General features: G+C 40.1%; 1 protein-coding gene across 4 annotated transcripts in view; it reads left to right on the top strand.

Moving 5' to 3' along the window:
* cacna1ia (calcium voltage-gated channel subunit alpha1 Ia) overlaps nt 1–21,326 on the top strand; it is a 194,008-nt gene that overhangs the window by 155,305 nt on the left and 17,377 nt on the right. For all 4 annotated transcript variants that reach the window (XM_040052996.1, XM_040052979.1, XM_040052987.1 and 1 more), the window contains exons 21-32: nt 1,025–1,203; nt 1,845–1,971; nt 2,165–2,290; nt 2,411–2,500; nt 2,624–2,816; nt 5,040–5,191; nt 6,151–6,260; nt 9,879–10,012; nt 10,851–10,921; nt 17,188–17,266; nt 17,481–17,602; nt 19,052–19,507. In XM_040052996.1, the coding sequence (XP_039908930.1) occupies nt 1,025–1,203; nt 1,845–1,971; nt 2,165–2,290; nt 2,411–2,500; nt 2,624–2,816; nt 5,040–5,191; nt 6,151–6,260; nt 9,879–10,012; nt 10,851–10,921; nt 17,188–17,266; nt 17,481–17,602; nt 19,052–19,507 (1,839 nt within the window). The remainder of the gene's footprint in view (nt 1–1,024; nt 1,204–1,844; nt 1,972–2,164; nt 2,291–2,410; nt 2,501–2,623; nt 2,817–5,039; nt 5,192–6,150; nt 6,261–9,878; nt 10,013–10,850; nt 10,922–17,187; nt 17,267–17,480; nt 17,603–19,051; nt 19,508–21,326) is intronic.

Here is a 21,326-nt window from a genome sequence, read left to right as displayed (position 1 = left end):
AGTGGTCCTTTTTTTAAGTCTGTTTGTTTTTTTCACTTCCTGAGACTCCTTCTGTTCTCACCTATTTTTTTTTCCCTGACTCTCAAATATTTTTGTTTCCTCATTCTTTCCCTCTTTAATTTTCTCTTCCTCCCTCCACCACAGAGTCTGTATTCTCTGAGAAAGGCTCTGGCACAAGTGGGCCATCAATTATGCACTCCCACAATCAATTATTAACCAACCACCGTACGTCGAGGAGCTACAGCCTTGTCAGCCCCCTGGCTGAGCCGTACATGTCTCCCTTCATGTCTCTGTCTGTCTGGACTTTTGTGTGGCTTACACATTGTGTGCCGGTGTGTTTGTTTGTGTAACTTTAATGTCCCTATAGGACTCCGCCATGTAGTTTAACGATGTATGCAAAATGCAGCTACATAAATGAACAACACTGCAGGGTTGGTCAGCATGTCTGAGGTTTCTTCAGATGCATTATTACATAATATATTCATTAATTTTGAAAGATTTCAAAGATATAATTTCACACAGAAACTGTTCATAGAGTAAATACCAGTCCTATTGCATAATTAGAATAGCAAACTCTATAGCACACTCGTTATAAATTAATTGACACTTTTATTATCGAAGGCTGTTAACATTTTGGCATTCAGAGCTAAGATGTGTGCCAGGCACTGATCTTTCAGCCATCTTGATGTTTGCACACTAACCCCCACGGTCCCTCTGAAGCTTTAGCAAACACTCAGCAAACGGCTTCAAATGTCAGTTGCAGATTTTTTGCCGAAGCAGACATAATGCTCCCACTGCTGCTTACCAAAACAGCATCCATCTGTGATTATGTGCCTGTACAATAACCACTCGTAACATTTAAACTCACAGACATGTTAAATCCCATCATATGCTAATATGATATACGCTAATATTTATTCACGAGTCAGTAAGAAGGGAACTGGTCTTTTGGGTGTTCTGCACTAGACCGGTGGATATTACCAGTTTGTAATGTGGCGCTTCATGTCTGCTTTCTCATCTCCAGGTGGTTTCCATGGGTCTGTATGTGGGAGAACAGGCTTATCTGCGGAGCAGCTGGAACATTCTGGATGGTTTCCTGGTTTTTGTGTCTTTGATTGACATTGTCGTGTCCATGGCGGGAGGGGCCAAGATCCTGGGTGTGCTCAGAGTTCTCCGGCTGCTCAGGACACTGCGTCCCCTCAGGTTGGCAGCAAGCCATGCATTTTTCTTTCTTTTTATTATCATTATGTTTTTATTGTATCTTTTTTCCTGATCTCCTGAAAGTCAGGCATGATCATCATCATGTTTCCTGTCAATCTTTGCTGTCCATACAGTTTTTACAAACCTGTGAAAATGTTGTTCTTTAATGTTTTAACTGAAAATGGCTAATTAGTAATGCTCTGACCGACAGATCAACAATCTAAAAATCCAGTGTAGAGATTATTTTGTCCCACAGATATGTTTCCTGCAGTGTTTTGATCTTCTGTCACTTGTAGAGGACATCGGGTCTTGTTTGATCACACAAAGCTGTGATGTAACGATATTGTTTCCATGTTTGCGTGGATTTGAGGTAAAGATGAAGGAAACATGTCTAAACACTAAAACATACCCTAAACAAATAGTTTCTGAAAATCAAGTTTTTAAAAAAAAATCTGATTTCATTTCCTGTCATTTTGAAAAGAAAGTTCATGTAGGCGTAAAGGTCTTATTGCACAGGACAAAAATGAATTGCAAGAACGGTTCAGTCTTTGTATCTGACAGTATTGTGGTTTAAAAAAAGACCTCACACTGGACTTCATTGATGTATGTTTTTTTTCATCCATTTACCCCTCTCCTTTCTTCAGAGTGATTAGCAGAGCCCCAGGCCTGAAGCTGGTGGTGGAAACTCTCATCACCTCCCTCAAACCCATTGGCAACATTGTCCTCATCTGCTGCGCATTCTTCATCATCTTTGGTATCCTCGGGGTCCAGGTAGGAACAGCTGTCTTCAACTACTACTTCTTCCCTCACTGCACAACATTTCGAGCTGGTGTGAGGTTTTATCAGCTTATTATTTTACGCTTTAAGCTCCTTAAAGAGATCCAGTCTCTCTAAGGCGTATTTCTCTGTTTTATATATAAGTAGAGAGCTCCAAATCTTGGTTTCTTTGTCCTTGAACTGACAGCTCTTTAAAGGCAAGTTCTTCTACTGCTTGGGTCCTGATGTCAAAAACATCACCAACAAGTCTGACTGTCTGCAAGTCAACTATAAGTGGGTCCACCATAAGTACAACTTTGACAACCTGGGACAGGTGAGTACCACGTGCGGTTCCTGCACTTACATGTTTTACAGTACATAATAGAAAAGTGTGTAGTTGTCGGGGTGAGGTAAGGATAACAGTGTTTTTGGTTCACATCCCTGTATTGTCTAGGCTCTGATGTCTCTGTTTGTACTCGCCTCCAAAGACGGCTGGGTCAATATCATGTACCACGGTTTGGACGCCGTGGGTGTGGACCAGCAGGTACCTGAATATAAGCTTTTATGATTTTATGAGGAAACAACCTTTTATTTTTTTTAATCTCAGTAACTCTCTTTTTGTCTCCTTTCCCATCACAACATAATACTTCCACATCTCCAACCCCAGCCGATAACCAACAACAACCCGTGGATGTTGCTGTATTTCATCTCCTTCCTTCTCATCGTTAGCTTTTTTGTCCTCAACATGTTTGTTGGCGTGGTGGTGGAGAACTTCCACAAGTGCCGTCAACACCAGGAGGTGGAGGAAGCCAAGAGGCGTGAGGAGAAACGTCAGCGGCGCATGGAGAAGAAGAGGAGGAGTAAGACGGAAGTTAGACAGGAAATGGAGATCGAGAATAAAAAGGCTAAAAGCTAGAAGAGGATTTTAAAAAAAGGCAGAACGCAAAAGTGGTTGAAGGGGGAAAGAGCAGGGATTGAAAGGGAAGTCAGAAGCAGACAGACATTTAGAAAGCAAAAATGGGTAAAATCAAATGGAAAACTATGACAATTACCATAAAATAACAAGACAGAGTAATATAATGCACAAAGGGCTTGAAAAGAAGAACTTTATTATCTCATTTTAGCTCTATTGTTATTATGACACATTGCGAGACCCATTTTCCTAAGCTGAGATCATCACTGATGAAAATTTGTGCTATAAAAACAGAGAAATGGAAATTGAGGCAGATTGATAATAAAAACATAAACGGCAAGTATTATGTTTTCTAACATTGCTCCAGTTCCTCTTTTTTCTGATTTTACAGCGATCAAGCCACTTAAATTATGCTTTTTAAGGAACGTCTGATTACACAACCAGTTCTGTAACTTAAATCAAAGAGAGCTTAAAGTGAGGGTGACCTGAAAAGGAGCGTCGCTAAATCACTTTGTTTCAGACGCTGGATGACGTGAGAGCCTGCACCAAGGCTGGACAGATGTAAACTGCAGAACAATAGATTATATTAGAAATTACACACCTGATTCCTCTAACAGTTGAGGAGCTGTGTAAGATATAAATAAAAACAGAGTGATTTGCAAATCTTATGAATCCATATTTTATTTAAAATAAAACACAGAAAACACCTGTTTAAACTCAGACGTTTTACTAATTCATGAAAAACATTAGTTCATTATGAATTAATGGTAGCAACATGTTGGGACAACCAGTGACTTGAAAAGTAAGTTGTGCTCAAAAGAAACTGTTAGAATGATTGTGTTAAAAGTTGTCACTGTTGTGCTTAAAATTTGTAAACCTTGCCTTTAACTGCAGGCACATTCTATGCAATATTCTGGGTTCCTTATTTAGTAAGGAATGTTTATCTGGGATCAGGTGAGGAGCTCGTAGCTCCAAGATCCTGATCCGACCGGCTTCCCTTGCAAGTTGAATGGACTGAGCTCTGATCGTCTTGCTTCGTTCATGGGGATAAGTCTCTGAACTATTGGGGCCTGTGAGTGCAGACCTTACAGCTAAACAGGTTAACTGACAGCAAGACTGGACTGGATATAAAAGAGCACATTAGAGAGGAAGAGTTATTGAGTATTCAATCTGCAAAAAAACTGTATCTACAATTTGTGGAATGGTTTCAGAATAATTCTTCTCAATGTAAAATTATGGAATATATCAATGTATACAGTACAGTTCATAATATCATCAAAAATCTGGAGAAATCTCTGTGTGCAAGGGATGAGGCCGAAACTCAATAGTGGATATCTGCAATCCTCAGGCAGCACTGCATTAAAAACAGGCATTATTTTGTCATGAAAATCACTGGATAGGTTCAGGAACTCTTATATAAATCCCAGTCTGTGAGCATAGTTGCTCTGTGCCATCCACAAATGCAGGTTAAAAAGCTCATTGTGTAAAGAGGAAGCCATATGTGAACATGATCCAGAAGTGTCGTCGTCTCCTTTGGGCCAAAGCTCATTTAAAATGGCCTGAGGTAAAGTGGAAAATTGTTCTTTGGTGAGATGAACTGAAAGTTTAAAATCTTTTTGGATAACATGGATGCCACATCCGCTGGACTAAAGAGGAAAGGGAGCTGGCTCAGGTCAGAAGCCTCTGATGGTATGGGGGTTCATTAGTGCCTATGGAACTGGCAGCTTGTGCATCTGGAAATTTGTTGTATTATGAAACAAAAATATAGAATAGAATAATAGCCAGATAGTAGCCAGAACCCAGCTTTTAAACATTGTTAAACACAGGGTGGATGCTACAGAGTGGTAAACGTGGCCCTATTACAACTTTTTGCAGATGTGTCACTGCCATCAAATTTAAAATGGCCTTTTTAGTTCTGTTGAAAATAAAATGAGGCTTTATTAATCATTTAATTCAGATTTTATTTATGTTTTTCACAGCCTCCCAACTCCTTTGGATCTAGGGTTGTATTTTGAAACTTCATTCCTACAAATCTACTCTAATAATGTCCAAGAAACAAAGAAAAGCTTGACTGGGCTTTTTCATAGTGGGGTCACATGATTTGGGGGGGTTTCTATGTTATCTCTCTATTATTGTAGCGTCTTCACCCCCATTTTTTTTTCTTTAACAGAGGCACAGAAGCTGCCCTACTATGCCAGCTATGGCAACATGCGCCTGATGATCCACACACTGTGCACAAATCACTACCTGGACCTCATCATCACCTTCATCATCTGCATCAACGTCATCACCATGTCCTTAGAGCACTACAATCAACCTCATGTAAGCAGAAGTTTACTTGTGTGGGGAAAAGTGCACGCTGGTTGTGCATATAGCTAATTTAATTGAATAGCTATGTATGTCATGCAAGTCAGGTGTTTTCAGCTTACGTGTGCTTTTCATATAAGCAGAAATACAGAAATTGCTGCAAGCTGCATCTTACTAGAAAGAACTTATGCAGGCTTTTTATGCTGAGTATTAATGCCTGTCATATCTTCCTAATTTCTTTTCTGCATCACGCCACAGCTTTCAGCCTCACGCTCTTCTTCCCTTCTCCAAACAGCAGCATCTTAAATTCCACAGACTAGTCAAAGCATCAGAAAACTGTATTCCAGGCTCCATAGCATGTATTGTGAGTATATGGAGTCCGTACAAAGGAGCTGTGATTGCACTGCTGATTTGACAAGGGGCTGCTGTCAGAGTGCTGTTACCGGTACAGTATCTGTGTGGCACACGGAGGTTTAAAAGCCTGTCAGCGCTTTTGTAAGGGAGAGAAAAGTGATTATCCTTGAGATAAGATGCCCATTTGACCTTTAAAATGGAGTGAGCTTTCTCAAACTGACCGAGCATCAGATAAATATCACAGGTCTCGGCTGTGTTTGTCAGCTGTTGGTCCTGACATTTGGGAGCCTCCCACTTGTTAGAAAACACAGCTCTATTTATAAAGGGAGAAAATAGCCTCTTCAGTGACTGGAAGCTGGATTGGATGTAAAGAAATAAATAAAGCATGTTTGCATTTGGAATATTTAAATACTATTTTATATCTTTAGAGGACATAATGCGTGGTGTGGTTCTTGTGCCATGAATGGAGCATGCTCTCCTTTGGCCTCTGGCTTGTTTGATTTTACGATACACACAGTTGGACAAATTCCAATTTGCTGATGCAACTGTTAACTCACTCTACCCCATTATTTATACACACACACACACACACATGCTCCTTTTTTACTCTCTCTTTGCAGTCTTTGGATCTTGCCCTGAAATACTGCAACTACTTCTTCACCTCCATGTTTGTGCTGGAAGCAGTGCTCAAACTCATTGCCTTCGGCGTCCGTCGCTTCTTCAAAGACAGGTACAGTGCCTGTTTCTACTTTTTGTGATCAAGGCGTGATACTGCTTGAAACCATCTTCCTGTCTAAGTGTAATAGGGCTTATTTGTAGCAGCGTGTTTGAATAGAAAAAAGCTTGGCAGCACAGCAGATCTCATGCTTCCACTGTGGATTTGTTAAATCTGCTGTCCAGAGATGGATTAATCTGTTTCTGAATGACAGACAGCTTTTCTTATGGCCCCACAGTGTCTAACCTTAAGCAGCCTTTGGATTAGATGTGGACATTTATATCAGTCAAAAATTACAATGTCATCCTGTGTCACTGTCTGTTCAGCTAAACCACTTATCACATATATGATGATAAAAAGAAAAAAAGCAACAGAAAAAAATCCCACTAAGTCGACTATTAGGGCTTTTGGCACATGCTATAATCTCTCAAGTTAACATATAATATAAATAGTGCTACAATAAACAGCTATTTGGTTCAAAGTGTAATGGCTAAATAAATCTGCCGTTTGCTTTGATCATTATAAGTGGAATAGCAGCTTTGACGGCATCTAGGATTATGAATGTGCTGAAATATTTGCGCTGGCGTTAAACGTTCTGTTGTCAAGTCTACTAAATAATAAGCACTACAAATATGACACTTAGCACACATTGTGGGTTCTGTCTATAATGTCTTAAGTAGTATAAAGAGCATAGTACCTCAGTCTGCTTAGCTGGAAGTTAAGAAAGCTTTAAATAATAAAGAGGTTTGTTTTTCCTACTTTGTTTCTTTTAAGCCCTCTGTCATGCCCTTATTCCATCAAGCTATACTGTGCAAATATAAACCTTAAATTGCTTACAGTTAAAAGGCTTATTTTAAGGTGCATAATAATATAATAATTACAGTACTATGCAAATGTCTTGAGCCAGCCCTCATGTATAGCAAAGAACTGATTTTAGATTGTGTCTTTAGTGGACTTGATAGGCTATAGAAGCCTATCACATAAGCATGTAATCTGCTCCCATTTCTTTAGTTGAATTTACAAAAATTAAAAAAGACAACACAATTTGACTGGAATGAACTTGTAGTTTTGCACCACAAAGAGCTATTAACTAAAAAAGGACGGATTTTGTGGGATATTTTGGCGTAGTGTGCAGTGTGTCCTTAAAAACACTATCAGCAGCAGAACAGTGTCTGAAAGTCATGAAATTCAAGTCAAAGAAATAGGGAAAAAGACCACCAAAGACCTGACACAGGACACAAGAGATGCATCTAGCCCTTCAGCCGATCCATCTACTGTTCACTGAAGCTTCATCAGAAATGCTCTCAGTGGAAGCCTGGCAGTCAAGAAGCCTTCTTTGGGGAAGGGAAACGGGGAGAAAAGGCTGAGGTATGGCAGACTGCACAAGATTTGGACTGGAATTCAGTTGTAACAGGTCTGATGGAGTGATGAATCCAAATGTGACACTTTTGGTTTGGTTTTTGGAGGTCAGGACAGGAGAGGTACAACAGTGAGAGCCTACAGCCATCCCTTAAACACGGTAGGGGCTCTGTCAGGGATTGGAGCTGCATTCGAACGAGTAGTACTGAAGAATCTCATCAAAATTAATGAAATTATGAACACAAAAAGTAGTGTGTGATTTTAAACCACCATGCAATACCATCTAGAAAGCATCTGACTGGCATCAGCTTCATTTTTCAGCATGACATGATTTCAAACACACTGCAACACACTGGGACACTACCAGTACTGCAGGTAAAATACTGGAGATCAATTTTAAGTACAGTAGCTCACAAATGCTCATATTTAATATGATCTTCTGTTGACAAATGGCAGCCAATCAGTTAAGTCGTCCTTAAAGGGGGAGAAGCTAAAATAACAAGGAAAGAATGAACTGAGGGCAGGAGAAAGACTAAATGTAAGATAAAAAGGGATCATTTTAAACTATGAACCAAGTAAAGCTAATGTGGTATAATCCATAAAAATATGAAGCTGTAAAAAAACAATCTCACCACCAAATGAAATGTGCCTGTCAATTGTGTGGATGTGAAATGAATACACTGAAAATCTCTCCATCTTACTGTACTCACCTTTGTTTGACTTTTATAGGAAAATCAGCTCAGCGCTTCTCTATTTACAGCCTCATCTGTTACTGCACAACGATGACACTGATGTCTTTTGAGAGCTATGCAGTGACTAATTTAGGCAGAACCAGATTTGGGAGCTCATATTATACTGATGGTAGTTTAATGTCATTGACCTATTTCAGTTACCGAAGAGAGACCAGACAGCGGGAAAAGAATAGCAAAAAAAATGGTTTGTAAAAGAGATAAGGTGGAAGACGGAGAGAGAGAGATGCAGAAAAAAGACGGATAATATATAGAAGATGGAAGCTGCAGTGATCAAAGACAAAAAAATGGAGGGGACAAATGAATGATGAAATGAGAAAGAGATGGGCGGATATAGAGAGAATTTATCACGCAATGATCAGCTGGCAATTTGTCTCTTTTTATGTAGTGTCAGCAACAGCCGCGAGCAGTCATTGTGCATAGTGTGATTTACGGTATACGCTGGGGTGACTCTCGGGCCAGCTTTAGAACTGGGTCAGTGGAGTAGCAGGTAAAACGCACGGCACATGACAAGGTCTTACAGTTGAAGACACGGGTAGTTAAGTGGAGCGTGCTTCATTAGAGAAATCTGAGCTTAACAGTGTCGATAACAGAAAAGCAAAGCGCAACTTTAATTAAACCTTTTCACAAGTTGTTGCCGTCTTGTTTTCCAGATTTCCAATCTAAATGTTTCACCGCGCTGGGTGCCTCGCTGTGATCTTACATTGTATTTACCATCTCTCATAAACACTCACACAGTCCTGAACCTAAACAAATTCAATCAGTTGTTGCCCACATTTGGTTGGACAGTCTGTTGGAAGCGCGGGGGCTGTTTTTGGACTTGAAAAGTTGGAAGCCTTGCAAATGTGGTGCAGTTTCATCAGAATAAATAAAATGCCTTTAAATTTAAGGGAGACATTCTAAAAAACAATCCCAAATGTCTGCTCACTAAATTCATAGATTTGTTGTTTTGCTGTGTGGTTTGATCCGTGGGATTTACTTTTTTCCCAATTTGCAGAACCAGGGCTGTGTGCAAACACTTTTTTAGTGCACACACACACACACACCACCAACAACAACGAGGAGACCCAGAGGAAATATTAGCTGAATTTGACAAAAGTGTATTGGATTAGAACGGCGTACCGCACCTTTAAGTCAGATGTTGCGCTGGCAATGGTTTTCTTCGAATTGTTGGCACCATCTGTTTCCCATCTGTCCTCAAGCCTTAAAATTAAATTGTCTGACAAGATGCCGTGCCGCACATGATGTCTTTAAGGACTCTTGGGTCTGAGGAACTGTAGCATCAATGTCAGCAATGTGTAAATCTCAAAGGAGATTAATGTGTAGATGCCTCCTTAAAGAATAAAGCTCAGAACTTGGTGAACAGCCTATTTGAGTCTGCAGCAGTTTTAACAAGTGTGACTTATTTACTCCCCCAGTGAACCAGAGCGTCTGTGTTTTGTAGTCACTCTCTATATTTCGAGTTTAGTGCAATGCTTTTTTTTTTACTTCACCACATGAGAGTGAACGTGTGAACTTGTACTAGGTGGAACCAGTTGGATCTGGCCATAGTGCTCCTGTCACTGATGGGCATCACGCTGGAAGAAATTGAGATCAGTGCTGCTCTGCCTATCAACCCCACCATCATCAGGATCATGAGAGTACTGAGGATAGCAAGAGGTAAATATGCTGTGAATAATCACATACATGTTTTTTTGTTTTTTTTTTTGGGGGGGGGGGGGGGGGGGGGTTACAGTTATATTTTGATATAACCATTTCAGCTCACATACTGGTTCAAAATGTTACAATTAAACTCTAAATTTTAAGGAAAAAAAGTCAAAATGTGGAGATTAAAGTTGTTGTTTCAAGGCAAACATGTTTAGCACATGAACACAGTTTGGTGATAATTGTTAAGCATTAGGACAGACGACGAGATGGTGGAGAAAGCTACAACTGGTCAGAAGAAAAACCCACACAAAGGAAAAAACTGGCAGTGGACCGATGCAAGGACATCGATGGTTACACCCTCGTGCAGTACAGAGGGAACGTGTTGTATTACAAGAAAGCTGATCAAAGTGTTTCACTGACTCACCCTGGATTTAATCTTGAAATTTTCGCTTTATTCTCAAAATGAACAATATTAATGAAAAAAATGATATAAATCTTCTATTTTTTCTTAATGTGGCCCTAATATTCTGTCGTATTAAAAGGATTTCTTACTTAAGTTAACAGAAGTTTATGGATTTTTGGACATTTGATAAACAAAAATGAATTTAAGCTTGATTAAATTAAACCCAACTTTAAAGGAAATACTAATAGAAATGTTGTTACCACACTCCCAGAGATTTTCCTTTGTTAATATGCAGTAAAAGGCTTGACATGAATGCATTCGTTTTACAAGACAAAATCATGAACTGATGTTTCCACAGATCACTGTTTCCCATTCTATGTACATGTAGCATGTAATTGAACCTGAGGGACTTCCTTCTAAATTCCCACCTCTCTCTGTCTCTCTCAGTGCTGAAGCTGCTGAAAATGGCAACAGGAATGAGAGCCCTGTTGGATACAGTAGTCCAAGCCCTGCCTCAGGTAAAAAACACTTAGTCTTTCTCTTCCTCTGCTCAGACACACACACGCACGCACACACACTCACTCCACAGTCCCTCAAGAGAAAGTTGGCCAGTCTCAGTCAATAGCCAAGGGGGGTACTAGCCCCTCTTCCCTTTCTTTGTTGGCCTGTAGGCAACTCTAATGGATGACTCATTTACCACACACACTGGGAGCCTGGAACACACATATGCATCTGCGTACATATACACACAGGCAGGTTTTTGCTTGTTTTCACTTTCAGCACCACGGAGAGTTCCCAGATTCCCACTGAGACCGCAGTGTGTTAGAAACAGCTTGTAAACTAGTCTTTAGTTCATTTAGTGGCGAATTGTCCACAGAGTCAAACAGTGCCCAGGCCGTCTCTCACTGTTCCAGGGCACCTAATATTCAGCTGCCTGCCTATTTCTGTTTGTTTTTTCTAGAATAACTGTACTCATTAGAACATGAAGTGTGAAACAGCACATCAAACATGTTGTAGAAAGTATGTATGATGTTTCTGTTTGCATGCCATCTCCCCCAGTGTCTCAACACTTATTGGTTAATGTTCTTGGTGTATGCTGGTGTCATTTTTTGGAGCATTACTTTTTAACTCCATCAAAACTGTCAGAATTTTTCCAGCAAAAAGTGAAACAATAATTTCAGAATTCTGGAAAATTAAATGAGAAGATAGAGGCCACTCTCACATTTCAGTAACTTTATAATATGGTCCACAGTAAGGGCATAATTCCCCTCAAATTAAATGGAATTTTAATATATTTTATTTGAAATTCTAATGTAATTATATTTAACTACAAGTACTTAAAGGTAGGGACACTAGAATAACAAGCGCAAAAAGTCAGGTTTTTACAGGACACTAGGAAATAATATTTCTCGTCTAACGTCGTAAATATGCTGTGCTTTTCACGGTACAGGTTGTATTTTGTAGTGGGTAAATTTTGCCTTTTTACATCTTTTTTTTTACTTCTTTATTTAATATTCAACAGATGGATGTTCTATTATTCAACTTTCCCTTTTTTTTTCGTGTTATAAATTTGGTAAGGATTATCTTTTTTTTGTACCTTACAGGAAAAAAATAAATACCCACAAAATTTGCAGGCCTTTGTCTCCTTTTAGTCATTGTGTTTTAAACAGTGGTTCTCAAACTGTGGGGCAGGCACCACTGGAGGGGCGTGGAGCTACTGCAGGTGTGTTGGGGAGCACCAGGGGAAATGTACGGAGTGAAGCTAAGTTAAATTAACATAATTTATGGATAGGAGGGAAAATAAACCGTTAGTGTGCAGATGCTATTGTTCTAACCTTGAGTCTCTTCAAATTCAACACGAATCCTTTTAATTGTTAATGATAAAATAATGGGGTGTGGGCTATGGATCGTTTTTCAGCTTTGAAAAGTGGGGCATGACAGAAAACGTTTTCAGAACAAATGGTCCAGACCAACAGGTTTTCCAAAAATAAATGAATGAAATAAAGACGTGTAGTGCCTTATGTAGGATACACACACACACACACACACACATATATACAAATACATACACACATACAGACAGTTTGATCCATTGACCATCAAAACTAAGATGAAGCAAGCACAGAGAAACAGGTGGCGTGTTGAAAGGAGGGCAGGCAGAGGTGAGGGAGAACAGATTCCTTGTCTTTCTTTTCTATTGATCCCGCTCTCATTAACACTGAGCCCTTCACTCTATCCCAAGGGCAACAGGGGAGGTAATTAAAACTAGGGCTAATTAAACAGTTCCAGGAGGTCTGTGTATGTGTGTGCGCACGTGTGTGTGTGTGTGTGTGTGTGTGTGTGTGTGTGTGTGTGTGTGTGTGTGTGTGTGTGTGTGCGTGTGTGCGTGTGTGCGTGTGTGTGAGATATTGAAACAGTCAGAGTGACTGCATTATACCTGGTGAGAGATTTAACCTCAGGTGATACTACACTATATTTCACAGTGAAAATGAAATGGCTAGCTGCCAGCTTTTCATCACATAGGACATTGAAGAGATTATTGACATTTCAACAAAGGCTTAAGAATTCAGCTGAAGAGGCAAACGCTTGATAATGCCATGGGAGGCCACAGAATATGAATTACGCTACCGTGGCACATGGCGACAGATGGCTGCTGCTACAATAATAATTTATGAGATAAAACATCATTTCAGCACTCCACAAGTTACACAGTCGGTTTCTGCCGTTAATAGATCATGACAAGACATGGAGATGTAATGAGGGATCCATACACTGAAAGGGTGTGTAAGCTTAATAGCTCAGTGACATGTTAAGAAATGCATTTTCATGGCTTGTCTTTACAAATAGGCAGTGAGACAAAGTCATTTACCCTGAAGCGTTCTCTGTTAATCTTTCCTCCTTAACTGATGCAAAACGGCTGCAACCTGTCACTAACAGTTTATGCCACGTTAGCGCTAAAGCCGATCCAGATGTGTATTTATTTTTTTGTCTGGAAATGGCTGACAAAACTCCAGAAATGCCTGTGGAAACTGTAGAAATCATTTAGAAAGCCACTTTCCCTTAAGAATACAATCAAGTTTTGAAAAGGAGCAGTTAATATGCGTGTTTGCTGCCAAATTAAATCATTAAAATAATAAAAGATAGCTTCATCTTTCTCATCTTTGCAAAATATAGTCTAAAGAAATAGCAAAGTAGTCCATGTTATTTTATAAGTATAGATTAAAGTCAATAATTTTCACCAAACAGATTATTAGCCTTAATACTAGACTAGCAAAACTTTATTGTTAGTTCATCATTATTGATTGGCTGAGGAATCCAGGAAGAGTAACACAGAGATGCAAACTGTGTAGACACATTCCTCTGTTGTGATGCATTTACTTCCATTATTTTCAGTCCAAAGGAGGACTGGGAGGGTTTAACTGTTATATAATTCATATTACATGTGAGGCAAATCTAAGGGGCTAGGGAAAAATGGCTGTTTCCCTAACTGGGTAGCAAGTGATTGCAAGTGAAATTAAAAGTGAGTGAAATTTGCAAAGAGGGAGCTGCACCAAAAACCTTTGGTGATGCTTTGGTCACTAGCAGGTTGCTGCTGTAGCCAGTAGATTGTATGCAAGACACCACTTGTCTACAAACACTCCTCATTTTACCCTGCAGGCTGTAGTGAAACTTGAAAAGGTGTGATGCAAACTACAAAAGGGCAAAGGTCGCCTTCAAATTAAAAGCTCTGCCTTATCCTGAAACCAACATATTTCAAAATTTTCTCTGCTTCAAGTTTCTGTTGCACTTTTCAAAGTTCCTCTACCATTAATTTGTGTTTGGAGAACGTAAGAGAACAAAATACATGAGCTTATGATCGTTGGTCGGACAAGGTGTCTTCACCCCTTCCCCCCTGATTCAGGGCCTCCTTCCAGAGGGCAGCAGAGTAAAGAGTTCATGTGAAAGTTTGGTAGTATATTCATGGTTCTCTGATGCTACAGTTGTCCCTGATGGGTGGTAAGTGACACCTGACAGTCAGCAATAGCCAAAAACAGTGTGAAAAGTGGAGCTGGGGTTTGGAGGCGGCGCAGGAGCTTGCAATGGACAGCAAATGTGACCAGGCTAAAGCAACTTAACTAATTACAGGCCTTATCATAGATTTATCAATTGGCTGTGTAGGATGTTATCAGCTGATCCATCAGCTGTTGTGAGCTGGCTGTGAGAGCAGCTCCTTTGCTGGGATTGAAGCTGAGTTTGACTTTGTGGCATACCTGAACGAACTCCTTCTTCTGCTTTTTTTCCTTTTCCTTTTCACTATATTTTAAATCTCTTTTAATCAATGCTGTTGGCTTAGCAGATAAAGTACATCAGGTATTATATGGTATGTCATTATCATTTTTAACACTTTTTGAAATCATTTTCATGAGATATAGTAACAAAGACAAACCCTGAGCATATTTAAACCCTGAGCATGAAAGAGCTACTTTTAATGTATTCCACTAGATTTGTTGTTCTTTGCTGGAAAAGTCCTTGTCTGAAATTCATTGACAGCTAAACTAAATGAGAAATGTTTGACTTGGCTTCCATTTACTGAGAGCTCTCCGACTAAACCAGATATTACTATCAAAGTTCTCTTTTTCACAATTATTTTCCTCTTCAGCATGGCATCATTAAAGATCCTGCCTCAAACAGAGCCAAAAAAAAAGCCTGGCAAAGCACCACAATGCAATTTTCTTTATAAACTTCACTTGCACAACAGCTGATGTGTAATTTCCTGTGAACAAATTCTGCCCTAGCCGCCGTAGTGTTGGTGCAGTGTTCTTCAGCTCAACTGGCAGCAAATCACAAGTATAGTTTCCTTGAAAAGTCTCTGTGCACTGAGTACTGAGGCACACATTGAATATTCCCTCATTCTCAGTGGAACAGTGCTGCTTGCAGAGCATTAAAGGCAGTGAATAGGAGGCTAGCTTTTGTATCTCTTTAATAGGATTAGAAATTTTTTAACCATACAACATCATCACTATTAGGGTGAAGCAACAGAAGGCTGTTTCGTGGCATGGATCCAGGCCAAGTCCCAAAAGCCCAAGCTGAAAAATTCACAGCATTGTGGCTTTAGTCGTGTCAAAGTCTGTTTACAGAACCAAGAAGGGTGAGAGGAGCATGACAGAACAAGTTGGAATATTGGATTAGGTCCGTGCATATCCATCACTCAGTGATTTGTTTAATGATAAAATATAATGAAAAGGAGTTTTCTTCCGAAGCCCTATAGATACTGGAAATCTTGTAAAAATGAAATTGTATTGTATGAGACCTTTTCAAAAGCAGGAACAAAAATCATTAGAATTGACATAATGTGTGACTGTAATAATACACGTACTATATTATCATCAATTTGTGTTTTACTTTGCAATAACACATTTTATGGATGCAGACGAAGCAGTGATCGATTTATTTCTAGTCATAAGAAAAACACTCATGGGCCACTTCATTAGTTACACTTCGCAAGGAGTAGAACTGCCTTAATTCTTCATGCATGGCTTCAACGAGGTGCTGGAAGCATTCCTGTAAGAGTTTGGTCTATATTAACATAACAGTATTGTGCAATTGCTACCCATTAGTAATGTGAATCTTCCATTCCACCACATCCCAGAGTGAGGTGATTATTTGAGCTTTGTGGCATGATGTACTATCCTGCTGGAAGCAGCCATCAGAAAATGAGTACATCATAAAGGGATGGACACAGTCAGTAACAATAACCCAGTCGAGTGTAGTGTTTAAAAGATGATCAGTTAATACAAAAAAATAATTCCTACACCACAACCTCCAGCCTGAACTGTTCATACAAGGCAGGTTGGATCCACGCTTTCAAGGTTCAAGGTTCTTTATTTGTCACATGCATAGTTATACAAGTATAACACACAGTGAAATGTAGCCTGACACGCTCCTCGACATGTGCAAAAATGGGGGGGGAGGAAGAACATTACACATATATATATAGTATATACATTGGGTGAATGTGCAGTAGTAGCAGCAAGCAGGTGAATTCTGTACATTAATATGAATAGACATCTGACTATTTTACAGGATAGACAATATAAACATATTTAAAATTTCATTGTGTTTATAACAAATTGTGACCCTACCATTCAAATAATGCAGAAGAAAGTAAGACTCATCAGGCCAGGCCAAGTTTTTACAATCTTCTGTTATAGCCTCAGTTTTCTGTTCTTAGCTGACAGGAATGGAACCAGTGTGCTCTTCTGTTGCTGTTGCCCATCTACTTCAAAGTTTAACATGCTGTGCATTTGCAGATGCTCTTCTGTGTAACTTGCTTATAACGAGTTGTTATTTGAATTACCGTTGCCTGTGTGCCTGATCTCCTCTGACATGGCATCAACAACGCTTTTTTACCCAGTGCACTGCAGCTCGCTGGATATTTTCTGGCTGTGTGTGGAAAATCCCACTAGATCAGCAGTTTTTCAAAATACTCAGCCCAGTCTGTCGGGCCAATCATGCCACATTCAAAATCTGCAATGTTATTGGCTGATTAGATATTTGCAATAACAGTCAGTTAAACAATTGTACTTCATAAAGTGTCTGGTGAGTGCATTTAGTTATGCGCATATATTAGTGTTTAGAATACGCTTTTGTTTTTCACTAAAAGGACTGTAACTTGTGCATTAGACACTGACCCGACCATAATGCCATCTACAAAGTTCTTCATTCCTGCAGATATTAAAATACTCTTTATGAATTTATGACAAACACGCAATAATACCTTTTTCCTTCTGTGTGCCCGTTGTAGGTGGGTAACCTGGGCCTGCTCTTCATGCTGCTGTTTTTCATCTACGCCGCCTTAGGAGTAGAGCTTTTTGGAGAACTAGGTGAGTTCATATAACATCCTAAAGACTGCCTTGAGATAGCAGCTAAATATTTTGTGCTCTCAGAATCAGATAGTGTTTGGTCACACTGCTATCGATTCAGTAACAGACAGTATCTATTCAGGATGGACTTAATTGGAGAGATTTTGCTTGCCATTTTCCTCTCACCCCTCTTTTAACTTCTTCTTCTCTTGATCCTTCTCGCTCTTATTCTCAGTTTGCAATGAAGATTACCCATGTGAGGGTATGAGTCGTCACGCTACCTTTGAAAACTTTGGCATGGCCTTTCTTACATTGTTTCAAGTCTCAACGGGTGACAACTGGAATGGCATTATGAAGGTACAAAGCAACAGTATGAAGATATATTTGAGTCAGTCTTATTTACTAGATTGAGTGCATGTGAAAGGCTTCAGTCTGATGCTACACAGGGTAAACATGCAAGTATATTTTTAACTGTGATTGAGAGAAAACACTATTTAAAAATAGACTCTTTAATAGTAAACCGTCAACCATCCTGGCCTTCTCTCTAATGACAGCAATGAAAAGGAGATGTGTTAGCTCAGCACAGGAAGCACACATTTCCCTACTGATGGAAAGAGATGACTGCCTCGTGCACATGTAAAAAAAACCCAACAAAAAACCCCACCAATTTCCTCTGAAATCACATCCACTTCCACCAGGAATAATCACGTCTCCTCCACGCTCCGAGGCTGCACGGGAATCACAGATTATGCTGTTGTGTGTCGGGTGTGGACCATTAGGCACACACTCGATGCAGGCAGTGTGGATGATAGCGGGCCATGAAGCAGGACAGCGGGCCACAGATGGTGCCCCTCAGAGTAAATCTTAGCCATTTTATCCATCAACTTGCTACCTGGGCTGTGAGAGAGGTTAGACCTGCTCTGCTTTAGTGGAAAGGAAAGCAGTAATTAGTCATGCAGTGACGATAGAGAGGAGGAAATAATGAGGGAGAGTGCAGCGGGGAGAAAAAGGAGGCACTAGCCGACTGTAATAAGAGGGAAGATGAGAGGAAAGGAAAGGGGTTAAGAGAACTGACCAGTTATTATGCTTTCTCCTCTCCAGGGGGTGAGGGGCTGTGGGTGTGGGATTACAGCAAAAATGCAAAACAGGGAAGAGAGTGCGTTTGAAAACGGAGGCTCGGATGAGGAGAAAATGGAAATATTTAAGCAAAGAAGATGGAAAAGGATGCAGAAATGATGGGAGCTTTGTGAAGGGGCACAGGGTCTGTAAATGTCAAAGCAAATTAGACAGAAAAGACCAGCTTCAGCTCAGAGGGCTAAAATTGTTATGTGTGGTCACAGCCTGGGTGAGATATGTGTACTTCCTCCAGAAAACACTTGTCACTTTGGTTCTTCTCTGCCTGAACTCCGCTGTGCGCGTGTTAACCAGACTGGAAAACCACTAATAACTTTTCAAAAGACAAAAGTAAAAATATCGTCCCCTTGTTATTTTGCACAGAAGTAAGTGTATGAAGATAATACAAGCAGGCATGACTAGAAAGAGCCTTGTTAGCATGAGAAAGATAATTCTAGCAGTAAAATTACTTTTTGTTGTGAATGATTAAGTTGCTTCAGGGCTGAGCTCGCATCAATACATGACGACTTTTAAATTTTGACTCGAGACTTCTTCTCATCTTCTCCGCCACTTTCCAAATATCCAAGAAGAAGCTCTTAACCAAAGAGTGACATTTGTGATATCTTATCTGTTTTGCTCCCTTTCACCCAAAACTACCCTTGACCAACCTCTCCTCATCCTCTGTCTGACCAGGATACATTGCGGGAGTGCCCACCAGACCACGGCACTGATGTGGACTATGCCTGCAATCCAAGCCTTCAGTTTATCTCGCCCATGTATTTTGTCTCCTTCGTGCTCACCGCCCAGTTCGTGCTCATCAACGTGGTGGTGGCCGTGCTGATGAAGCACCTGGACGACTCCAACAAGGAGGCCCAAGAGGAGGCGGAGATGGATGCAGAAATTGAGCTGGAGCTGGCCCAGGGCACCCTCTGTTGCATGGGCGCCCCCGGTTGCGGGGGTGGGGGGGTGGATAAAGGACTAGTCATTGCTGGATCGAGGCCTGGAGGCACAGCGGGAGGAAGAGACAGAGGAAGTGCCCGAGGAGAGAGAGGAGAAGGAGTGCGAAAGCTGCGACACGCAGTCACTGCTGCGCACCAGGGACCATATAACTCCAGTGACTCCAGCCAGACTATGTACTCACCAGCACAAGTGAGTCTGTCTGCGTGTGTGTGTGTGTGTGTGTGTGTGTGTGTGTGTGTGTGTGTGTGTGTGTGTGTGTATGTGTGTGTGTGTGTGTGTGTGTATGTGTGAGAGAGAGGGAGAGAGAGAACAAAGAAAGTACGTGAGGATCTTTTTGCTTGGTGGGAGTGTGAAAGGCATTTTTGTGTGTTTGATTGAATGAGCATGCATGTGTCTTTGTGCCTGAAAGTAAGGATGAGATATCTATGACTTTTAGTTTTTTTAGCATCAGTGTCGAGCCTCATAAGGAGACTTGCTGATGTTCTCAATCTGCAGTAGTACTCTGATAGTTCTACGTCTCTCATAGCGATAAAGAGAAGATGCCCAAATATTTGCTCCTTTCTGCAGTGTCCACTCTGTCTAAAACCCGAGTGGTCACTGCTTATTGCAAGAACAATATAAATAGTACTATAAGACACTATTGAATACATACAAACGTCAGAAGGTCTGACACAGATGAAGTACAACCTTCTTTTTAGATGCTGTGTAAAAGGAAAATAATAAACAAATTTAATAGTTTGTAAATCTTTTAAAACTTGAATTTAATTGAATCTGGTACAAAGAAAATATATCAAATGGTGAAACTGGGTAAAAAAGACTGGCCTGGTGAGTAGTTACACTTTACTAGTACCTGATCAGACTCTCCTTTTTGCCTTCAGAACTGCCTTAATTCTTTGTGACATCAATTCAATAAGGTGTTGGAAAATTTCCTCAGAGATTTTAGTCCATAATGACACAGTTGGTGTCGATTTTCTTTTAGCTTTGTAGCCTGTTGATTATCTGAGTTGCTATCACCATCCCGTCAGCTCAACAACAAAACATTTTGGCCCAAAGAAATGCTGAAAAGCACTGCTGGTAAACCTAGTTTCTCACTGTAAAACTGTAGTTAAAACCTCGTGCAAAGAAAAAGCATGTAAACATGATTCTGCCTCAGGTATTCCTTTATCCACACCTGACTAGGTGTGGTCAATTAGCAACAGCTGAACACTCTTGCACTTCCACTGCAAAGAGATTAGGGGCTGCAGAGGGGCGTAACACACAGGCAACAAAAAATATGTGGAGGCAGCATTAATGCTAAACTGGCCTTTTACAGTCCAGACCTGAAACTCATTGAAAAATTCTTATTATGAAACAAAGAATATGACATGAGGTTGTGAACTGATGAAATTCTTTATGAAGGAAGACATGTACATGCAACTTGTGAGGAAGGGATGATAAAAACCAGCCCACGTGTTGCTTAAATTAACTTTAAAATGAGCGTCTTTGAAAAAAAATCTCAGTTTCAACATGTTTTTTGTTTTCTTTGTGCCATTTTCGATTGCACAAAAGTCTTAAATGTTTCTTTTTAGAAACAGAGTTGTTATTGTATGCACGCTTTATATATTCCGCTGTAAGAGCTGCTATCATTTTTTGATGGAGGCTTCCTCAGGGCTGAGTATGTGGGAATTACGCAGGTAAATAAAAATACACAGGTACAGCTCAGACTACGAGCAGACAGTGCACATGAAAGGACTTATTATATATTATTACTGCGATATTTCTGTCTCTCTGGCTGTCTGTCAGTTTGCTTCTCTTTACACGGTGTCAATGGATTAGTTCATGCAGGGAAAATTACATATTTGACGAGCAAGCTGCAAGAATACAAAAGTGATAAACAATGTCAGTAATTTCTGTTTAAATGGTTCTGATGTCAGAGAGAGAGAGAGAATCATTGCTTGATTTCTTTTTTAGTAAAAATTCACTGACAGCCCGCATTGCTTGAGTGCACTCAATCAGTCGATCTCTTTGT

This window comes from Simochromis diagramma, unplaced genomic scaffold (genome assembly GCF_900408965.1).
Source record: "Simochromis diagramma unplaced genomic scaffold, fSimDia1.1 OVJJ01000321.1, whole genome shotgun sequence".
NCBI lineage: Eukaryota > Metazoa > Chordata > Actinopteri > Cichliformes > Cichlidae > Simochromis > Simochromis diagramma.
This window is presented reverse-complemented; position numbering and strand designations above follow the sequence as displayed.